Source organism: Dendrobates tinctorius, unplaced genomic scaffold (genome assembly GCF_039654945.1).
Source record: "Dendrobates tinctorius isolate UK_male_01 unplaced genomic scaffold, ASM3965494v1 ptg000237l, whole genome shotgun sequence".
Taxonomy (NCBI): Eukaryota; Metazoa; Chordata; class Amphibia; order Anura; family Dendrobatidae; genus Dendrobates; species Dendrobates tinctorius.
In genome coordinates this window covers 13,841-31,850 of record NW_027361904.1, presented here as the reverse complement: position 1 = coordinate 31,850, position 18,010 = coordinate 13,841, and the positions used below count along the sequence as shown (strand labels likewise).

The window sequence follows — 18,010 nt, the reverse complement described above, 5'->3', positions numbered from 1 at the left end:
TGTTCCGGTTTTACGGCAACCTGATGTCTCACTTTCATTTCAGGTAGAGGTAGATACTTCGGAGATTGGTGCAGGAGCTGTTTTGTCCCAAAAAGATCCGGTGACTTCTAAAATGAATACCTGTGCCTTCTTTTCCCAAAAGTTCTCCCCATCTGAACGCAACTATGATGTGGGGAATCGGGAATTGTTGGCCATGAAGTGGGCATTCGAGGAGTGGAGACATTGGTTGGAGGGAGCTAGACATCAAGTTGTGGTCCTAACTGACCACAAGAATTTGATTTACCTGGAGTCGGCCAAACGCTTGAATCCTAGACAGACTAGGTGGGCCTTGTTTTTCACGCGTTTTGATTTAGTGGTCTCCTTTCTTCCAGGAACTAAGAATGTTAAGGCAGACGCCCTTTCTAGGAGTTTCTTTGCTGATTCTCCTATGGTTACCAAACCTACTACCATCCTAGGTGAGGGGGTAGTTCTTTCTGCCATCTCGCCCAATTTGAGACGTGCCCTGGAAGAATTTCAGGAGGAGAAACCTGAGCGTTGTCCTATGGGAAAATTGTATGTTCCTGACCAGTGGAGAAAGAGTGATGTCTGAAGTTCATTGCTCCGCGTTGGCTGGTCATCCAGAGATACCAGAGATTTGGCGAGATGGTCTTTTTGGTGGCCCGCCTTATCTCGTGATGTCAGCAATTTTGTGCAGTCTTGTGGGACTTGTTCCCGGGCTAAACCCTGTTCTCGTTCCAGTGGGTTGTTGATGCCCTTGCCGGTGCCCAAGAGGCCATGGACCCATATCTCAATGGATTTTATTTCTGATCTTCCTGTCTCTCAGAGAATGACTGTTATCTGGGTGATTTGTGATAGATTTTCTAAGATGGTCCATCTTGTACCACTCCCAAAGCTGCCATCTTCCTCAGAGTTGGTGCCCTTGTTTTTACAACAGGTGGTTCGGCTGCATGGGATACCTGAGAACATTGTGTCGGACAGAGGAGTCCAGTTTGTCTCCAGATTTTGGAAAGCTTTTTATTCCAAGCTGGGAATTCAGTTATCCTTCTCCTCTGCGTTTCACCCACAGACCAATGGGCAGACAGAGAACAAACCAGACTTTGGAGTCCTATTTGAGATGTTTTATATCTGCTGATCAGGATGATTGGGTCTTATTTTTGCCCTTGGCTGAATTCACACTGAACAATAGAGCTAGTTCTGCCACATTGATGTCACCCTTTTTCTGTAACTTTGGGTTATATCCTCGATTTTCTTCAGGGCAAGTGGAATCTTCCGCCTGCCCAGGTGTTGGCACTGTGGTAGAGAGAATGCAGCAGATTTGGGACCAAGTGGTGGATAAGTTGTCCCTCTCTCAAGAAAAGGCCCAGCGGTTTTCCAACCGGCATAGGACCATTGGTCCCCGGTTTAAAGTGGGTGATATGGTTTGGTTATCGTCAAAACATCTCTCTAGGAAGGTTGCGTCTCCAAAGTTCAAGCCAAGATTTATTGGACCTTATAGGATTTTGGAGATTCTTAACCCGGTTTCTTTTCGATTGGCTCTTCCTGTTACGTTTAAGATCCATAACGTGTTTCATAAGTCTCTGTTGAAGAGGTTTGTTGAGCCAGTGGTTCCTATGGCGGCACCTCCTGACCCTGTGTTGGTTGAAGGTAATGTGGAATATGAGGTAGAGAAAATACTGGATTCTCGTCTGGCTAGACAGAGACTCCAGTATTTGGTCAAGTGGAAGGGTTATGGCCAGGAGGACAATTCTTGGGTCTCTGCCTCTGATATTCATGCCAATAGATTGGTTCGTGCTTTTCACCGGGCCCATCCTGATCGGCCTGGTGGTGTGGATGAGGGTTCGGTGACCCCTCAAGGGGGGGTACTGTTGTGAACTCATTTTCTGGTTTACCTCTGTGTTGACAGAGGAGTCGTGAGTTCTCCATCCGGGCTCCCTCTAGTGGTGACAGTAGGTAATGAAGCTGGTCTGAATTGCAGAGACCTGCCACCTGAGGGGTCTGCTCTGGGGCAGTTCAGATATCCCCTTTTCTTGCTTTAGGCTTATTTAGCTCTCCGGCTATGACGAGGCGTCTAGGATCTTCGTAGGTACGCTCCACGGCTACTGCTAGTTGTGTGGATAGGATCAGGGGTCTGCATTCCGCTTAGTTACCAACCTCTCTGGTTTTCTGTGGCTTAGCTTGTTTTTGTTTTTCCTCCTCGGTGACTCATTCATAACAGGAGGCGATCAATATCCTCTGATGTCTTTTGCACAGATCATACCCAAAAAACTCTCCTATAGAAGTCACTGTGCAGAAAGGAGGAGGAGGTTATCTGTGACCATCATCTATCGGCTTCTATGGGAGAGTGCTGAGGGCATGCTCTGGTCTGTGCAGAGGTTATCGGGGGAGGGGGGTGTGTGTGTGTTTTATAAGGGGAAAATGCAGGATTTTTATTTTCTTTCTATAATTCACTGCCGTAAACGGGGAACACTGATGTCTCTTTTCCATTCTTACCCCGCAGAAACGTTCTGGTCGAGTCACTCGGCTCCCGCTGCCACTCAGCATCGCAGTCCATAGACAGAGAATTCCTGCACCACTCGATCACATATCCCAGCACTTTCCCCGGCGGCCTCCACTCCACCCAGAGGAGTCCATCTTTGGGGTAGGCTCTAAGGTTCATATCTGCCGGCTGAACAACTGGAACAGTGAGAGCAGAATAGTGAGCGCAGGAATAGGGTATAATACAGGAAGTAACTCAGGATCAGTAATGTAATGTATGTACACAGTGACTGCACCAGCAGAATAGTGAGTGCAGCTCAGGGGTATAATACAGGATGTAACTCAGGATCAGTAATGTATGTACACAGTGACTGCACCAGCAGAATAGTGAGTGCAGCTCTGGAGTAAAATACAGGGTGTAACTCAGGAACAGGGTGTAACTCAGGATCAGTAATGTAAAGTATGTACACCGTGACTGAACCAGCAGAATAGTGAGCGAAGCTCTGGAGTATAATACAGGAGGTAACTCAGGATCAGTAATGTAATGTATGTACACAGTGACTCCACTAGCAAAATAGTGAGTGCAGCTCTGGGGTATAATTCAGGATGTAACTCAGGATCAGTAATGTAATGTATGTACACAGTGACTCCACTAGTAAAATAGTGAGTGCAGCTCTGGGGTATAATTCAGGATGTAACTCAGGATCAGTAATGTAATGTATGTACACAGTGACTGCACCAGCAGACTAGTGAGTGCAGCTATGGGCTATAATTCAGGATGTAACTCAGGATCAGTAATGTATGTACACAGTGACTGCACCAGCAGAATAGTGAGTGCAGCTCTGGAGTATAATACAGGATGTAACTTAGGATCAGTAATGTATGTATACAGTGACTGCACCAGCAGAATAGTGAGTGCAGCTCTGGGGTATAATATAGGATGCACAGGGGACCAATAACAAGACAATAAGATCAGCACAACACTCCCAACGCTCGGCTGGAGACAGACTTTCCTTTTTGAGCAATATACACACATTAGGGACTTGCGGATCCTCGGCACGATCGTGTTATTGGGGGCCTCCACATGCGGTGCGGTGTTACATCAGTACATGCGGGGGCTCACCTTTATCAGTGACACGTGGGATAATTAGTGTGGATGGAGGAGAGGGGCCTTTGCTGTTATAAGCAGTGAGGACGACCTCGTAGGAGTCTTTGGGGACAGTGATGTTACACGTGGTCTCCTCCACCGTCAGTGACCGGACCACGTCTGCTCCCCTCTTCACAGTCACGTTGTAGCCCAGGATCAGTCCATTTGCTTGGGACTTTAAATCCTAATAACAGAGGAGGGTTAATTACTCGTCCAGTCAGATTACCACCCCTTTATACTGCTCATAGCCGTCACATCTGCTCCTGTACGGCCTTCAGAAGCCCTGAGTCACAAGCAAATTACGCTCCCATGTAAAATTTGTATGATGGCGGCCATAAGTTTAAAGTGGAGGGAGAAGTCACAAGACAAGTGGTCAACATGTGATCTGCTGCGATCATTCCCTGCCATCCCGGGAACGTGCAGGACGATCTACAACAGCTCGTCATATAGAAAGAGCACAGAACACAAAGCCCGAGACATCTACCTTCCACATCAGCCGGACGACCCTCTCTCCAACATCAGACTGGGTATTGCTGATCTTCCTCCAAAATTCGGGACCTTCAGATGGAGCTGGAGAACATAATGGCAAAAGATTATAACGAAGCTACAAGAGGAAAGATGGAAACACAAAGCAAAGGGCAAAACTAAGTCTGGGAGCTCCCCCTAGTGGTGGCTGCAGACTGGATCTTATGTATCTCTGTATACAGGGAGCTCCCCCTAGTGGTGGCTGCACACAGGATCTTATGCCTCTCTGTATACAGGGAGCTCCCCCTAGTGGTGACTGCAGACAGGATCTTATCATGTATCTCTGTATACAGGGAGCTGCCCCTAGTGGTGGCTACAGACAGGATCTTATAATGTATCTCTGTATACAGGGAGCTCCCCCTAGTGGTGACTGCAGACAGAATCTTATGTATCTCTGTATACAGGAAAGTTCCCCATTACAGGTGGACACACATGATAAGACCAGACACGTACCACTTACCAGATTCGGAGGTAATGGCTGTATATTCTTTGCTCCATTCACTCCAGAATGGAGCTACGATCAGCTTGCAGCGTATACTTATGGTGTAGGTTGTATACGGCTGCAGTTCCTGTAGACTGAACGACTCTCTTGTTTTTGTTAGGTCATCAGAAGGGACCTGATGGAAAAAAATCTGACATTACACCAGTGCGGGGTCACCTAGGGCATCTTATGCCCCCATAAAAGTGGTCCTCAGTTTAGGTTAATTATCTTCTAGAGCATGAACTTCTATGAATAGTGTATTACGCTCTGTGAGAAATCTTAATGGGGCCCGAAATCCCCCTTATAAGCACTGAAGAGCTATTACACCACACAGAACAGATTTTTTTTTTTTTTTAAAGCTGCACACACTAGCTGGCACGAACTGTGGACTCAGGTCATGTGACATCGATGACATCACAGGTCCTTCTATATTTCTATGTTGCTGCCTATGTATGATTGGTCAGGATCATACAGGGAGAAGAAGTCCACGCCCTCAGTGAAAAGTATCTGATAACACCCACTTGGACATAAGTAAACTCACAATGTGTCACTGATTGCGGCCGGGTGTTAGCTGATTCTCACAGCTGACACCTGGCACTAAACGCCAGGAGCGGTCACGGACACCTCTCGGCACTTTAACCCCCAGAACACTGCGATCAAACAAGATCGCAGTGTTCCGGAGCCGGCAAAGGGGCTGACAGCTGTGACAGCCCCTCTGCCTTTGGATCGGAGACCCCACGGCATGACGCGGGGTACCGACGACATCCGGGTCTCCACTGCTGAGAGACTTCCTGTCATGCGCAGTGATGACCAGGAAGACTCCCAGGTCAGTGTGCAACTCTGTGCAGCACTGACAACTGACATGCAGATATGTTTGCTATAGAAGCGATCAGCCTGCACAAAAGGAGTGTCCCATAGTGGGACACAGTGTAAGATTAAGAATTGAATTAAATTAAATAAAAAAAATAAAAATAAATGAAATTGTAAAAATTAAGAAAAAAAATAAAAATTATTTATTCCAGCACTAAATAAATTTTTAAATATATAAAAAATCTAAACAATAAAAGTACACATATTTAGTATTGCGCCGTCCTTAACGACCCGCCCTATAAAACTATCACACTGGTTAACCCCTTTAGTGAACACCATAATAAAAAACAAAAAAAAAAAAAAAAAACCACACGAGGCAAACAACGCTTTATCATCATACCGCCGAACAAAAAGTGGAATAACGTGCGATCAAAAAGACGGATATAAATACACATAGTACCGCTGAAATCGTCATCTTGTCCCGCAAAAAACGAGCCGCCACACAGCATCATCAGCGAAAAATAAATTATAGCTCGCAGAATAAAGCGATGCAAAAATTATTTTTTTTATATAAAATGGTTTTTATTGTATAGAAACGCCAAAACATAAAAAGATATAAATGATGTATTGCTGTAATCGTACTGACCCGAAGAATAAAACTGCTTTATCAAATTAACCATACGCGGAACAGTGTAAATGCCCCCCCACCACAAAAAAAAAAAAAAAGAAATTCATGAATTGGTGGTCTTTGTTCATTCTGCCTTCCAAAAATCGGAATAAAAAGTGATCTAAAAATGTCATGTGCCTGAAAATGGTACCAATAAAAACGTCAACTCGTCCCGCAAAAAATAAGACCTCACAGGACTCTGTGGGTCAAAATATGGAAAAATTATAGCTCTCAAAATGTGGTGATACAAAAACTATTTTTACAATAAAAAGCGTCTTTTAGCGTGTGACAGCTGTCAAACATAAAAACTGCCATAAATAGCGAATCAAAACCCCCGATATCACCCCCTTAGTTAGGGAAAAATAATAAAATAAAATGTATTTATTTCCATTTTCCTATTAGGGTTAGGGGTGCGTTGGGGTTAGGGTTGGAGTTAGAATTGGGGGTTTCCACTGTTTGGGCCCATCAGAAGCTCTCCAAACAACATGTCTGAAATTCCAGCCAATTTTGCATTGAAAAATCAAACGGTGCTCCTTCTCTTCTGAGCTCTGCCATGCTCCCAAACAGTAGTTTTTCCCCACATATGGGGTACCAGCGTACTCAGGACAAATTGGACAACAACTTTTGGGGTCCTATTTCTCCTGTTACCCTTGGGAAAATAAAACAAATTGGATATGAAGGAAATTTGTGAAAAAAAAAAGTTAAATGTTTATTTTTTAAACATTCAAAAAATTCCTGTGACGCACCTGAAGAGTTAATAAACTTCTTGAATGTGGTGTTGAGCACCTTGAGGGGTGCAGTTTTTAGAATGTGTGACGCTCAGGAGCAGACTATGTCTGAGAGTGGACCCTCTAGATCACGGACCTGGAGCCCCTGGGCCGAGCGCGCCAGGTGATGACCGACCCCTATACAGGGATCGTTAGGGGCAAAACCGCAGGGGTCAGGACCGTGACAGCCGGTACCAAGAAGGACAAGCAGGACCAGAAGCGGAACAGGGATGCCCCAGGGGCAGATATAGTAAGGAACGAGCTGAGACCGAAAGAACCCAGGGGAGGGCAGGAGACCGGACAGGAAGCCAGAACACAGATGACAGGCAGGGGAGACTCGAAGTGGAAAGCACGGACGAGAGGAGGCGGACCAGACAGGGAGAATGGTAACGGACCGAAGACAGGGGAGACACGAACAGGACCAGAGGAAACAACTAGACAAGAGAAGTATAGAACCTATAGGGGCCAGAACTGTGCAGAAATACAGCACAATCACCAGGCGTCTTCCCCATAGGGAGGACGCCAGAAATACCTCATTGCCAGGAAGTGGTCACGAAGCCCAGCCCCTCAGCGACTCCCACCGCCAGGTAAAGAGAGCGGTCGGGTGCGCGCCTGCGGCCTAAGGACGGCGCACGGCACCGCAGCAGAAGGGGAGCGAGGACGGGAGGGCGCGCAGGTGGAGGAGCGCCGGTAAGAAGAGGCTGCGGCGGGTGCCGCCGCTGATGGGGCATCGGCGGGCAGGGCAGCCGATGTCACAGGATGGTGTCACTTTTGGGTATTTTCTATCATATAGACCCCTCAAAGTGACTTCAAATGTGAGGTGGTCCCTAAAAAAAAAAAAAAAATAAAAAAAATAAAAATAATGGTGTTGTAAAAATGAGAAATCGCTGGTCAACTTTTAACCCTTATAACTTCCTAACAAAATAAAATTTTGGTTCCAAAATTGTGCTGATGTAAAGTAGATATGTGGGAAATGTTACTTATTAACTATTTGTTGTGTGCCGTATCTCTGTTTTAAGGGCATGAAAATTCAAAGTTGGAAAATTGCGAAATTTTCGCCAAATTTCCATTTCTTTCACAAATAAACAGAAGTCATATCAAAGAAATTTTACCACTAACATGAAGTACAATATGTCACGAGAAAATCTCAGAATCACCGGGATCCATGGAAGCGTTCCAGGATTATTACCTCATAAAGGGACAGTGGTCAGAATTGTAAAAATTGGCCCGGTCATTAAAGTGCAAACCACCCTTGGGGGTAAAGGGGTTAATAAAGGAAATAATAAAACCATACAAAACAACTCTGCAGGTATTATAGCATTGTGTGTCCAGTTCAGTTGGTGAAAAAGTCCTTTTTTAATCCCTTTATCCCACCAGCCTGTTTTCACCTTCTTGACCGGTCCAATTTTTACGATTCTGACCACTGTCCCTTTACCAGGTTATAACCCTGGAACACTTCAATACAAGGGAAAAAGGGGGGAGAGGAGAAAGAGAAAAAAAAAAAAAAAAAAAAAAAAACACAACAAATTTTACTATAGACCCAAATTATTTTATTTTCGCAATGGTAACAGGAGAAATTGCACCATACAATTTTTTGTGCGATTTCTCCTGAGCACACAGATCCCCCATACATGTCTGTACAGTCCTGCTTGTCCACACGGCGAGACTCAGGAGTGAGGGAGTTATTTTTTTTTCTACTGGAATGCAGATTTTCCTAGACTAGTTTTCGGACTCCAGATACAGAGCCCCTAGTTGCTAGAAAAGAAGAACTCTCCCCCCCCCCCCCCTCAAGTGACCCCATTTTGGAAATTATACTCCTTTGGGAATTTATCTACAGGTGTAGTGACGATTTTGACTCCATGGGCGTTTTCCCAGAAACAAGCAGCAGTGGATTTTGCCAAGCGAAAATTGCAAACTGCCATTGTAGTGACCAGTACTTTATTCCCAGCCCATGCTTCTGGTAACACGCACCTGTAAATTAGGCGGGTTCTTATCGCTACAGAAATACCAAACATGTGGACACTAACTGTGGTTTAGGCACACTGGGGATCAGAAGGGAGGGAGGCATTTGGAAGCACAGTATTTGCTTAATTTCTTTTGGGGGTGCGAGTAGACATTTTGCTTTTCCAGAGTCTTTGCACTATCAGTAATGTGGAAGCCCCCTATATTTCCGTTAACAGATGACGGACCTGAGTGGGGACTTGCATTTTTTTTTGTAGATTGAGTTGAAGCCTTTATTGGGAACATTTTGCATAACATTTGGGATCGCATTTATCCTGCGCTCTACGATGAGCACTTACTTTGGGGTTTCCATCTAAATTTTTGAGTGACACGATTCAGATGAAACTGAGGGTCTCCTTTTCAGAAGTGCACAAATATGTGGCGGACTGTGCTTTTATGCACGCCTAAAAAGACACCACTGGATCACGGGTCAGATGGCGTCCACAGTGCCTCCATCTGCCTCATTATAGGGAATCTTCCACCAGGTGTTCCATCTGAATCACGTATTTCAGAGCTTTACGCAGAAACCCCGGTTTAAGCGCTCAACGCAGGATAAATGTGCGCCGAGCCTTACTGTGATCTTTGGGAGGCAGAATGAACAGGATAAGGTAGGTCCTGTCCAGTGTGTTCGAACCTCAGGCTTAAGTCCCCTGTAACAGAGGCCCCCCCCAGTATAGTCTCAGGAGGGCGTCTCGCTCCGCCTTTCCCCGTTAATATCTCTGTCCTTCAAGGCAAGGACACTGTAAATATAAGCTAAATTACCATATGATCTAGATGGGTTTCTGGCCATTACTTACAGAATTACGCAAATTCGTGGAGCGTTTCACATGTTTGGCCCCCTGTGCACATATGACAGTGCCCCTTTCTGCAGCACATGTACTAAAATTGGAACAATTTAGAGACAGACATCCCCACTCCAAATCCACTAAATTTGTGGGACGCACCACATAACTGGTGGGACATTTTATTGCAGAGTTTTTGGCACACTTCACTCCGAAACCGTTGAGTTGTCAGACACATCATTCCAAAGCCATAGATTCGGTGGGACATCCCATTCCAAAAATGAGACATCCTTTGCCAAAGTCATATTTATGGGTCTACTCTTTCCAAGAACAGCAGTGGGTTTTTTTTTTTTATGGACTTGGTCCCAGCACTGACGGCAGCATCCCATACCGGCAAGTCTCTCGGGAGCCTCTTGCTGTGAGGGACAACAGCGCACCTCTTCCTCCTCTGAGTAGGTCACCTCCCTATTTTCCTGAACCAACTACTCTGTCATTGGTAGAGACCCCCACGTTAATGGCTGATGGTCCTTCAGCCTCTGATCGCTTCCCTACATGAATCAGAATCATGCAGCGCCATGACAGACCATACACAGGTCTGCTGGGGAGGAGTTGGCCTTCTTTCCTGGCTAGGGTCAGCGTCCAATCTCCCACTATGGGACTTTTTTTGCAGTCCGATCGCTTGTAAAGCATAGCAATGCAGGAGTGTTTCTATGCTTCACAAAACGGTCAGCGCTGCACTGACAAAACGTCTACACTTTGCACTGAGCATGATCTAGCACGTTTGCTAGCTCTAGCGGACCGGGATATTGTCATGATGACATCCGGTCACCGCGTCAATGATCAGCCCCTTGCGATGACATCGCAGGGGCGCCGGTCGGAGAGCAGAGGGGGGCTCCCTCGCTCTGCTTGCCTGATAAACACTGTGATTGATATTGATCACAGTATTTAGGGGGTTGAAGCTTTGGGGGCAGTGCGAGCACCCCTTCTGCACCGAGTGCGTGGTGTCAGCTGTCAAAATCATCATGACTTCTCCATATGTCTGAGGTCAGCAAGTACCAGGCAACCTGGACGTATTGTTACATCAAAGCTCGTAAAAGGGTTAAAAAAAATTACACTGTCACACAAGTGTTTTTACAAGTTGAAGAAACTAAAAAAAACAAAAACCTACTGCTCTGTAAAAAGGGGGGGGGGGGGGGGGGGAAGAAAAATTGTCCCAGCATGGTGGTCTACGAAGCTCAACCAGCGGATGGGCTTCACAAGAGACGCAATACATTGGGTCTGGCGTACGGGTACGGACCCCCCTCACCTCGCTCCACGCAGCGGTGCCGCCCGTGGGTCTGTATCGGATGTTGTATTTCAGCACTACCAGTTTCATGGGATTCTTCCACTCGATTCGCAGCACTCTCTCCAGCACGGCAGACACGTTCACAATGTCCGGAGGATCGGGCTTCACTTTATAAGAAAAAAGGAGCAGAGAACAAAAAGGAAGGACGATCGTTATTCTGCTTTTACTCATTTACAGAGTTAGGATGACATGGCGGCTTCTTTCTAGACGCAGCGCTTCTGTCTGCAGGTCATGTGCGGTATCGCGGCTCTGCTCTATTCACTTCAAATGGAGCCGAGCGGCAATAAAATCCAAGGATGGGTGTGGAAGGACGACACATATATATATATATATATATATATATATACAGTGCCTACAAGTAGTATTCAACCCCCTGCAGATTTAGCAGGTTTACATATTCGGAATTAACTTGGCATTGTGACATTTGGACTGTAGATCAGCCTGGAAGTGTGAAATGCACTGCAGCAAAAAAGAATGTTATTTCTTTGTTTATTTTTTTTTTAAATTGTGAAAAGTTTATTCAGAGGGTCATTTATTATTCAACCCCTCAAACCACCAGAATTCTGTTTGGTTCCCCTAAAGTATTAAGAAGTATTTCAGGCACAAAGAACAATGAGCTTCACATGTTTGGATTAATTCTCTCTTTTTCCAGCCTTTTCTGACTATTTAAGACCCTCCCCAAACTTGTGAACAGCACTCATACATGGTCAACATGGGAAAGACAAAGGAGCATTCCAAGGCCATCAGAGACAAGATCGTGGAGGGTCACAAGGCTGGCAAGGGCTACAAAACCCTTTCCAAGGAGTTGGGCCTACCTGTCTCCACTGTTGGGAGCATCATCCGGAAGTGGAAGGCTTATGGAACTACTGTTAGCCTTCCATGGCCTGGACGGCCTTTGAAAGTTTCCTCCTGTGCCGAGGCCAGGCTTGTCCGAAGAGTCAAGGCTAACCCAAGGACAACAAGGAAGGAGCTCCGGGAAGATCTCATGGCAGTGGGGACATTGGTTTCAGTCAATACCATAAGTAACGTACTCCACCGCAATGGTCTCCGTTCCAGACGAGCCCGTAAGGTACCTTTACTTTCAAAGCGTCATGTCAAGGCTCGTCTACAGTTTGCTCATGATCACTTGGAGGACTCTGAGACAGACTGGTTCAAGGTTCTCTGGTCTGATGAGACCAAGATCGAGATCTTTGGTGTCAACCACACACGTGACGTTTGGAGACTGGATGGCACTGCATACGACCCCAAGAATACCATCCCTACAGTCAAGCATGGTGGTGTCAGCATCATGCTGTGGGGCTGTTTCTCAGCCAAGGGGCCTGGCCATCTGGTCCGCATCCATGGGAAGATGGATAGCACGGCCTACCTGGAGATTTTGGCCAAGAACCTCCGCTCCTCCATCAAGGATCTTAAGATGGGTCGTCTTTTCATCTTCCAACAAGACAATGACCCAAAGCACACAGCCAAGAAAACCAAGGCCTGGTTCAAGAGGCAAAAAATCAAGGTGTTGGAGTGGCCTAGTCAGTCTCCTGACCTTAACCCAATTGAAAACTTGTGGAAGGAGCTCAAGATTAAAGTCCACATGAGACACCCAAAGAACCTAGATAACTTGGAGAAGATCTGCATGGAGGAGTGGGCCAAGATAACTCCAGAGACCTGTGCCGGCCTGATCAGGTCTTATAAAAGATGATTATTAGCTGTAATTGCAAACAAGGGTTATTCCACAAAATATTAAACCTAGGGGTTGAATAATAATTGACCAACACTTGTATGTTTAAAATTTATTAAAATTTAACTGAGCAACATAACTTTTTGGTTTCTAAGATTTATGCATCTGTTAATAAATCCTGCTCTTGTGTGAAGTTTGAAGGCTCTAACTTATTTGCATCTTATCAAACCTGCTAAATCTGCAGGGGGTTGAATACTACTTGTAGGCACTGTATATATATATATATATATATATATATATATATATATATATATATATATATATATATATATATATATATATCTCTATCTATATATAATCATCCTGGACAACTCCTTTAATAAACTGCAAATGATTAAAAAAAAAAAAAAAAAAAAAAAAAGGGACAAACACCTGCAATGCCTTTCCGTCAGAAAAGGAAGCGGGGAGAGCGGCAGTCGTGCGGAGGCACGTTGGGGGCCGGCAAGCATTTGATTTTTTTTTCAGACCATCATGGGCCTGATTTTGAAACAATCCCTTTAACTAATCATGGGCATGCTGGGAGTTGTAGTTTTACTGCCGGTCTGACTGTATAAACGCGAGCCCCCCTCTGTTGTCACATCAGAAGTTGCACCCCTAGCTGGATAATTACAGATTTCAATAATGTCGAACTGTACGGGATCAGATTCAGCTCGGCCCAGCGGATTCTCGGCTTCCACCAGGAAGGTGGTGTCAATGTACAGGGAAAAGTCCGGGTGCAACAGGGTACAGGAACGCTTCTCCGCCTCGGCCACACAGTCCTTCCTCTGGCCAGAGTTCCTGGAAAAGGCAAAAATGCCATTAAAAGTGCGCCTCTCCAATAAGTCTGCACGGTACAACCCTGTACTAGACAATAACAACATGACTGCATAGTGTTAAAAAAAAACAAACAAAAAACTAATAATAATTATAATTATTATTATTATTATTATTAACAGCCCCGCCCTGGTACAATCCTGTGGCCTACTTTTTTTTAACCCCCATCATACACCATATAAAGTAAAATTACATCATATTCGCCCTGGAGGGTGTTGAGAGGGCAGAGGTGCGTGCGCTCACCGGACCATGACAGTCAGGGGGTCTGCTGGGTGCATACGCTCACCAGACCATGACAGTCAGGGGGTCTGCTGGGTGCATACGCTCACCGGACCATGACAGTCAGGGGGTCTGCTGGGTGCATACGCTCACCGGACCATGACAGTCAGGGGGTCTTGCTGGGTGCATACGCTCACCGGACCATGACAGTCAGGGGGTCTGCTGGGTGCATACGCTCACCGGACCATGACAGTCAGGGGGTCTGCTGGGTGCATGCGCTCACCGGACCATGACAGTCAGGGGGTCTTGCTGGGTGCATGCGCTCACCGGACCATGACAGTCAGGGGGTCTTGCTGGGTGCATGCGCTCACCGGACCATGACAGTCAGGGGGTCTGCTGGGTGCATGCGCTCACTGGACCATGACAGTCAGGGGGTCTGCTGGGTGCATGCGCTCACCGGACCATGACAGTCAGGGGGTCTGCAGGGTGCATGCGCTCACCGGACCATGACAGTCAGGGGGTCTGCTGGGTGCATGCGCTCACTGGACCATGACAGTCAGGGGGTCTGCTGGGTGCATGCGCTCACCGGACCATGACAGTCAGGGGGTCTGCTGAAGGCCTCTATCGCTGCCATGTTGCTCCTCCTATGTTATAATATTAATACAAGTTTAAAGAAACAAAACTGGTACCACACACTGGTATTGTTGAGTCCCTAAACGTCAAAAAAAACCAACAAAAAAAATTTGATTTGAATAGTAGGCGGATGTGTCGAACCCTGCAGCGACCAGTTGCACAAGTAACTTTCGGGCCGGTGGCCGCCGACCCTGATAACAGCCGATCGGCGGGGCTGCTGGGTGTCGGACCCCGGCTGATCAGATACTGATGACCTATCCTAAAGATGGGCCATCAATGTAAAAGTAGTGGACAACCTCTGTATTGACCCTGCAGAGAAAACATGGCGGGTTACGATGGAAGGGTTTCAGGCTGGGAGACCACCTTACCTAGACACAGATGGTCTCCGTATTTTGGGATAGTCAGAGGTTAGGTTGTGCACTATTTCGGTGTTATTGAGCAGGTCCGGTTCTACCCTACAGATCAGCGGGAAAGAAAAAGGAGATGGGAGAGGGAGAGAGCGGAGGAGGTTAGAAGAGCTAAAAGGGGGTGGAGGGGACAAAACAAAAACCACGAGGAAAACAAAAGGGTTAAAAATAAAATAAACCTAGAAATTAGTGAGGGTGGAACAAAAATAATGAAGAGTCTGCAAAACAGTCTGTATAGAGAAAGCCGGACTACCGCCTTGTAATCCCCCCACAGACAGGAGAAATGTAAGAGTCATGCACACCGCCGTGCGCGCGATTACCAGTATTGCTTCAGGGTGTACGTGGTGTGAATCACGGTGGGTCGTCCGGGCTCCCATGTGCAGGTAAGGGTCTTCCCGTTATAACAGATGCAGCTCAGGTTCTCCGGCTTCACTGGAGGATCTGTAGAAGGGATCACAAGATAGAGGGGCTTCAGCGATATATACCTGTTGGAGGGGTCCATCCGTGACACAGTACACCTAGAGGGGCTGTGATGTTAATGTGAAGGGATGTAGCCCATCAGCAGGAGATGCAGGTTAATCCTGTGCCAGGATGAGGGGGGCGGAGCTCAGTGGGGGGAGGCTCCTGCTTCAGTTCTGCTGGCAATAGTGCAGAGGCAAACGATTGACGCCTACAGCAAAGGACGGAGAATATGCCGCTCCCTCTACATTTCTAAGACCAGCCCCTAACCATGTTAACCCCGGGATTCGGGAAATGTACTTACAGCCCAGAGTGAAGTAAATGCCGTGGAGGGTGACGTCAGTCTGACCGTAGGCCTTAAAGGCGCAGGTGAGGCTGTTGTGCATGTCCAGGGTGGGCTGGAAGGTGACGCTGGAGACGCTCTTATTGACCAGCGTGTACTGGCTCTCGGGGATCACCGTGTTCCCCACTTTCCAGAATAACTCCTTGGAGGTAATGGGGTGGTTCAGCTCTCGCAGGCAGGTCTGGTTCAGGATGCAAAACACCGTCAGGTTGGTGTTCAGCTCCACAGTGGGCGACTGTGGCTCGTTGTAAGCGCAGGAGTTGATTGTAAGCCCCTCTGAAAGTAAGAGGCTCTCATTACCATCATGGCGAGACAGAGCCACACTTCACCACATCAGGGGTGCACGCACACACTGCTACATCGGCACCCGGGGGTTACAAGGGGCCCGCTCTCACCCCAAGGGGTTTAGGATAAGTATACTCTTCTCCCCTCCCCCTGGCTGACGCTCTTCAGAGATCAGACACTGCAACATCTCAGTCAAACAATTCTATTAACCCAATGCCTCCCTAGACCACCAGGGATATTCTCTCCATAATGGGACTCCCATACCACTGATGGCACATCCTGTGGATATAATGTAAATGTCTAATATGAAATATAAAAGTCACTTCCCCCTACAGCCATGGCCGCCCTCACCAAGTCACATCCACCGGCAGCCAGGGACGTCACCGTTAACCCAGTCACCTCCCCCAACCACCAGGGACGCCCTCACCAAGTCACATCCCCCGGCAGCCACGGACGTCACCATTAACCCAGTCTCCTCCCCCGATCGCCAAGGACGCCCTCACCAAGTCACATCCCCCGGCAGCCAGTGGACGTCATCATTAACCCAGTCTCCTCCCCCGACCGACAGGGACGCCCTCACCAAGTCACATCCCCCGGCAGCCAGTGGACGTCATCATTAACCCAGTCTCCTCCCCCGACCGACAGGGACGCCCTCACCACATCACATCCCCCGGCAGCCAGGGACGTCACCATTAACCCAGTCACCTCCCCCGACCGATAGAGACACCCTCACCAAGTCACATCACCATTAACCCAGTCACCTACCCCAACCGCCAGGCACGCCCTCGCCAAGTCACATCCCCCGGCAGCCAGGGACATCACCATTAACCCAGTCACGTCCCCCAACCACCAGGGATGCCCTCACCAAGTCACATCCCCCGGCAGCCACGGACATCACCATTAACCCAGTCTCTTCCCCCGATCGCCAAGGACACCCTCACCAAGTCACATCCCCCAGCAGCCAGGGGACGTCACCATTAACCCAGTCTCCTCCCCCAACCGCCAGGGACGCCCTCATCAGGTCACATCCCCGGCAGCCAGGGATGTCACCATTAACCCATTCACCTCCCCCAACTTCTAGGGACTTCATCATTCTCCCAGTCACATCCCCTGACTGGGAGGGAAGCCCTCCATTCACCCAGTCACCTCCCCCGACCGCCAGGGACGCCCTCCCAGTAACACCACCAGACCGGCAGAGATACCAGCCCCATTCACCTCACCTGACTGCCAGGGACATCACCATTGACCCAGTCACATCCCCCGACCACCAGGGACATCCTCCATTCACCCAGTAATCTCCCTGACCGCCAGGGACATTACCATTAACCCAGCCACCTCCCCTGACCCTTTTACTGCCCCTTAGGCTATCAGGGATTACTGAGATAAATTAGTAGATTTTGTGGATTTTACCCTTTGAGTGCAACACACTGCGCCGCCTCTATTGGGAGCATCTTACAGATTGTTAACCAATGACAATGTTCTCAGTGAGTGCAGGAAGCCATGTGAAGGGGTTAATGGCACAAGGTACCACGCACATGGCCCGATCATACCGATCCTGCACCCTGTGTGAACGTGTACCACCCGACCCACGGGGCGATAATAATGCGTCACTTACCCGCAGCAACGACGATGGCCCAGAGGGCGGCAAGGAGAGAAAGTCGCCTCATGATGGCGGAATCTGAAAAATGAAAAAAAAAAAAAAAAGCTCAAGACCCTCATTAAAGGAGGCAGCAGTAAAGTATTTATATGATTCTGCACTGTGCACTGCCTCATGTCCAGAGCATATACAGGGATTATAAAAAGTCTACACGCCCCTGATCAGGATGATGGCGGCCGAGCACTGACTACTATGTAACAGGAGGGGGAAACGTGATTTGGCCGATTCTGAACACAACCACATCCTCAATTATAAACAGGGTGTTCACACTTATGCAATCACAGCACAGTAGTTCATTTTTTTTTTCTCCTTAAAATGATTTCAGTTTGTGTCAATAGATTGGTACAGATTATGGCCGACGTTAAAGGTGGAAAAAAAAACGTGATGAAGCAATTCTTCTTGGCAGGATGATTTTTTTTTACCAGGGCGTGTAGATTTTTTTTATAACATATATATGTTAGACTT

At 47.4% G+C, this 18,010-nt stretch overlaps 1 protein-coding gene across 2 annotated transcripts in view; it reads right to left on the bottom strand.

The window, feature by feature from the left end:
- IL6ST (interleukin 6 cytokine family signal transducer) overlaps nucleotides 1–17,568 on the bottom strand; it is a 28,282-nt gene extending 10,714 nt beyond the window's left edge. Inside the window, exons 1-10 of one of the 2 annotated variants that reach the window (XM_073556645.1) lie at nucleotides 17,504–17,568; nucleotides 15,565–15,879; nucleotides 15,122–15,242; nucleotides 14,763–14,849; nucleotides 13,340–13,506; nucleotides 10,962–11,107; nucleotides 4,608–4,764; nucleotides 4,107–4,192; nucleotides 3,599–3,806; nucleotides 2,491–2,673 (exon numbers count right to left, since the gene is read on the bottom strand). In XM_073556645.1, the coding sequence (XP_073412746.1) occupies nucleotides 2,491–2,673; nucleotides 3,599–3,806; nucleotides 4,107–4,192; nucleotides 4,608–4,764; nucleotides 10,962–11,107; nucleotides 13,340–13,506; nucleotides 14,763–14,849; nucleotides 15,122–15,242; nucleotides 15,565–15,879; nucleotides 17,504–17,555 (1,522 nt within the window). In that variant the 5' untranslated portion in view covers nucleotides 17,556–17,568. The remainder of the gene's footprint in view (nucleotides 1–2,490; nucleotides 2,674–3,598; nucleotides 3,807–4,106; nucleotides 4,193–4,607; nucleotides 4,765–10,961; nucleotides 11,108–13,339; nucleotides 13,507–14,762; nucleotides 14,850–15,121; nucleotides 15,243–15,564; nucleotides 15,880–17,503) is intronic. The other variant, XM_073556646.1, reaches the window with a different exon arrangement.
- Between the last annotated feature and the right edge of the window lie 442 nt (nucleotides 17,569–18,010).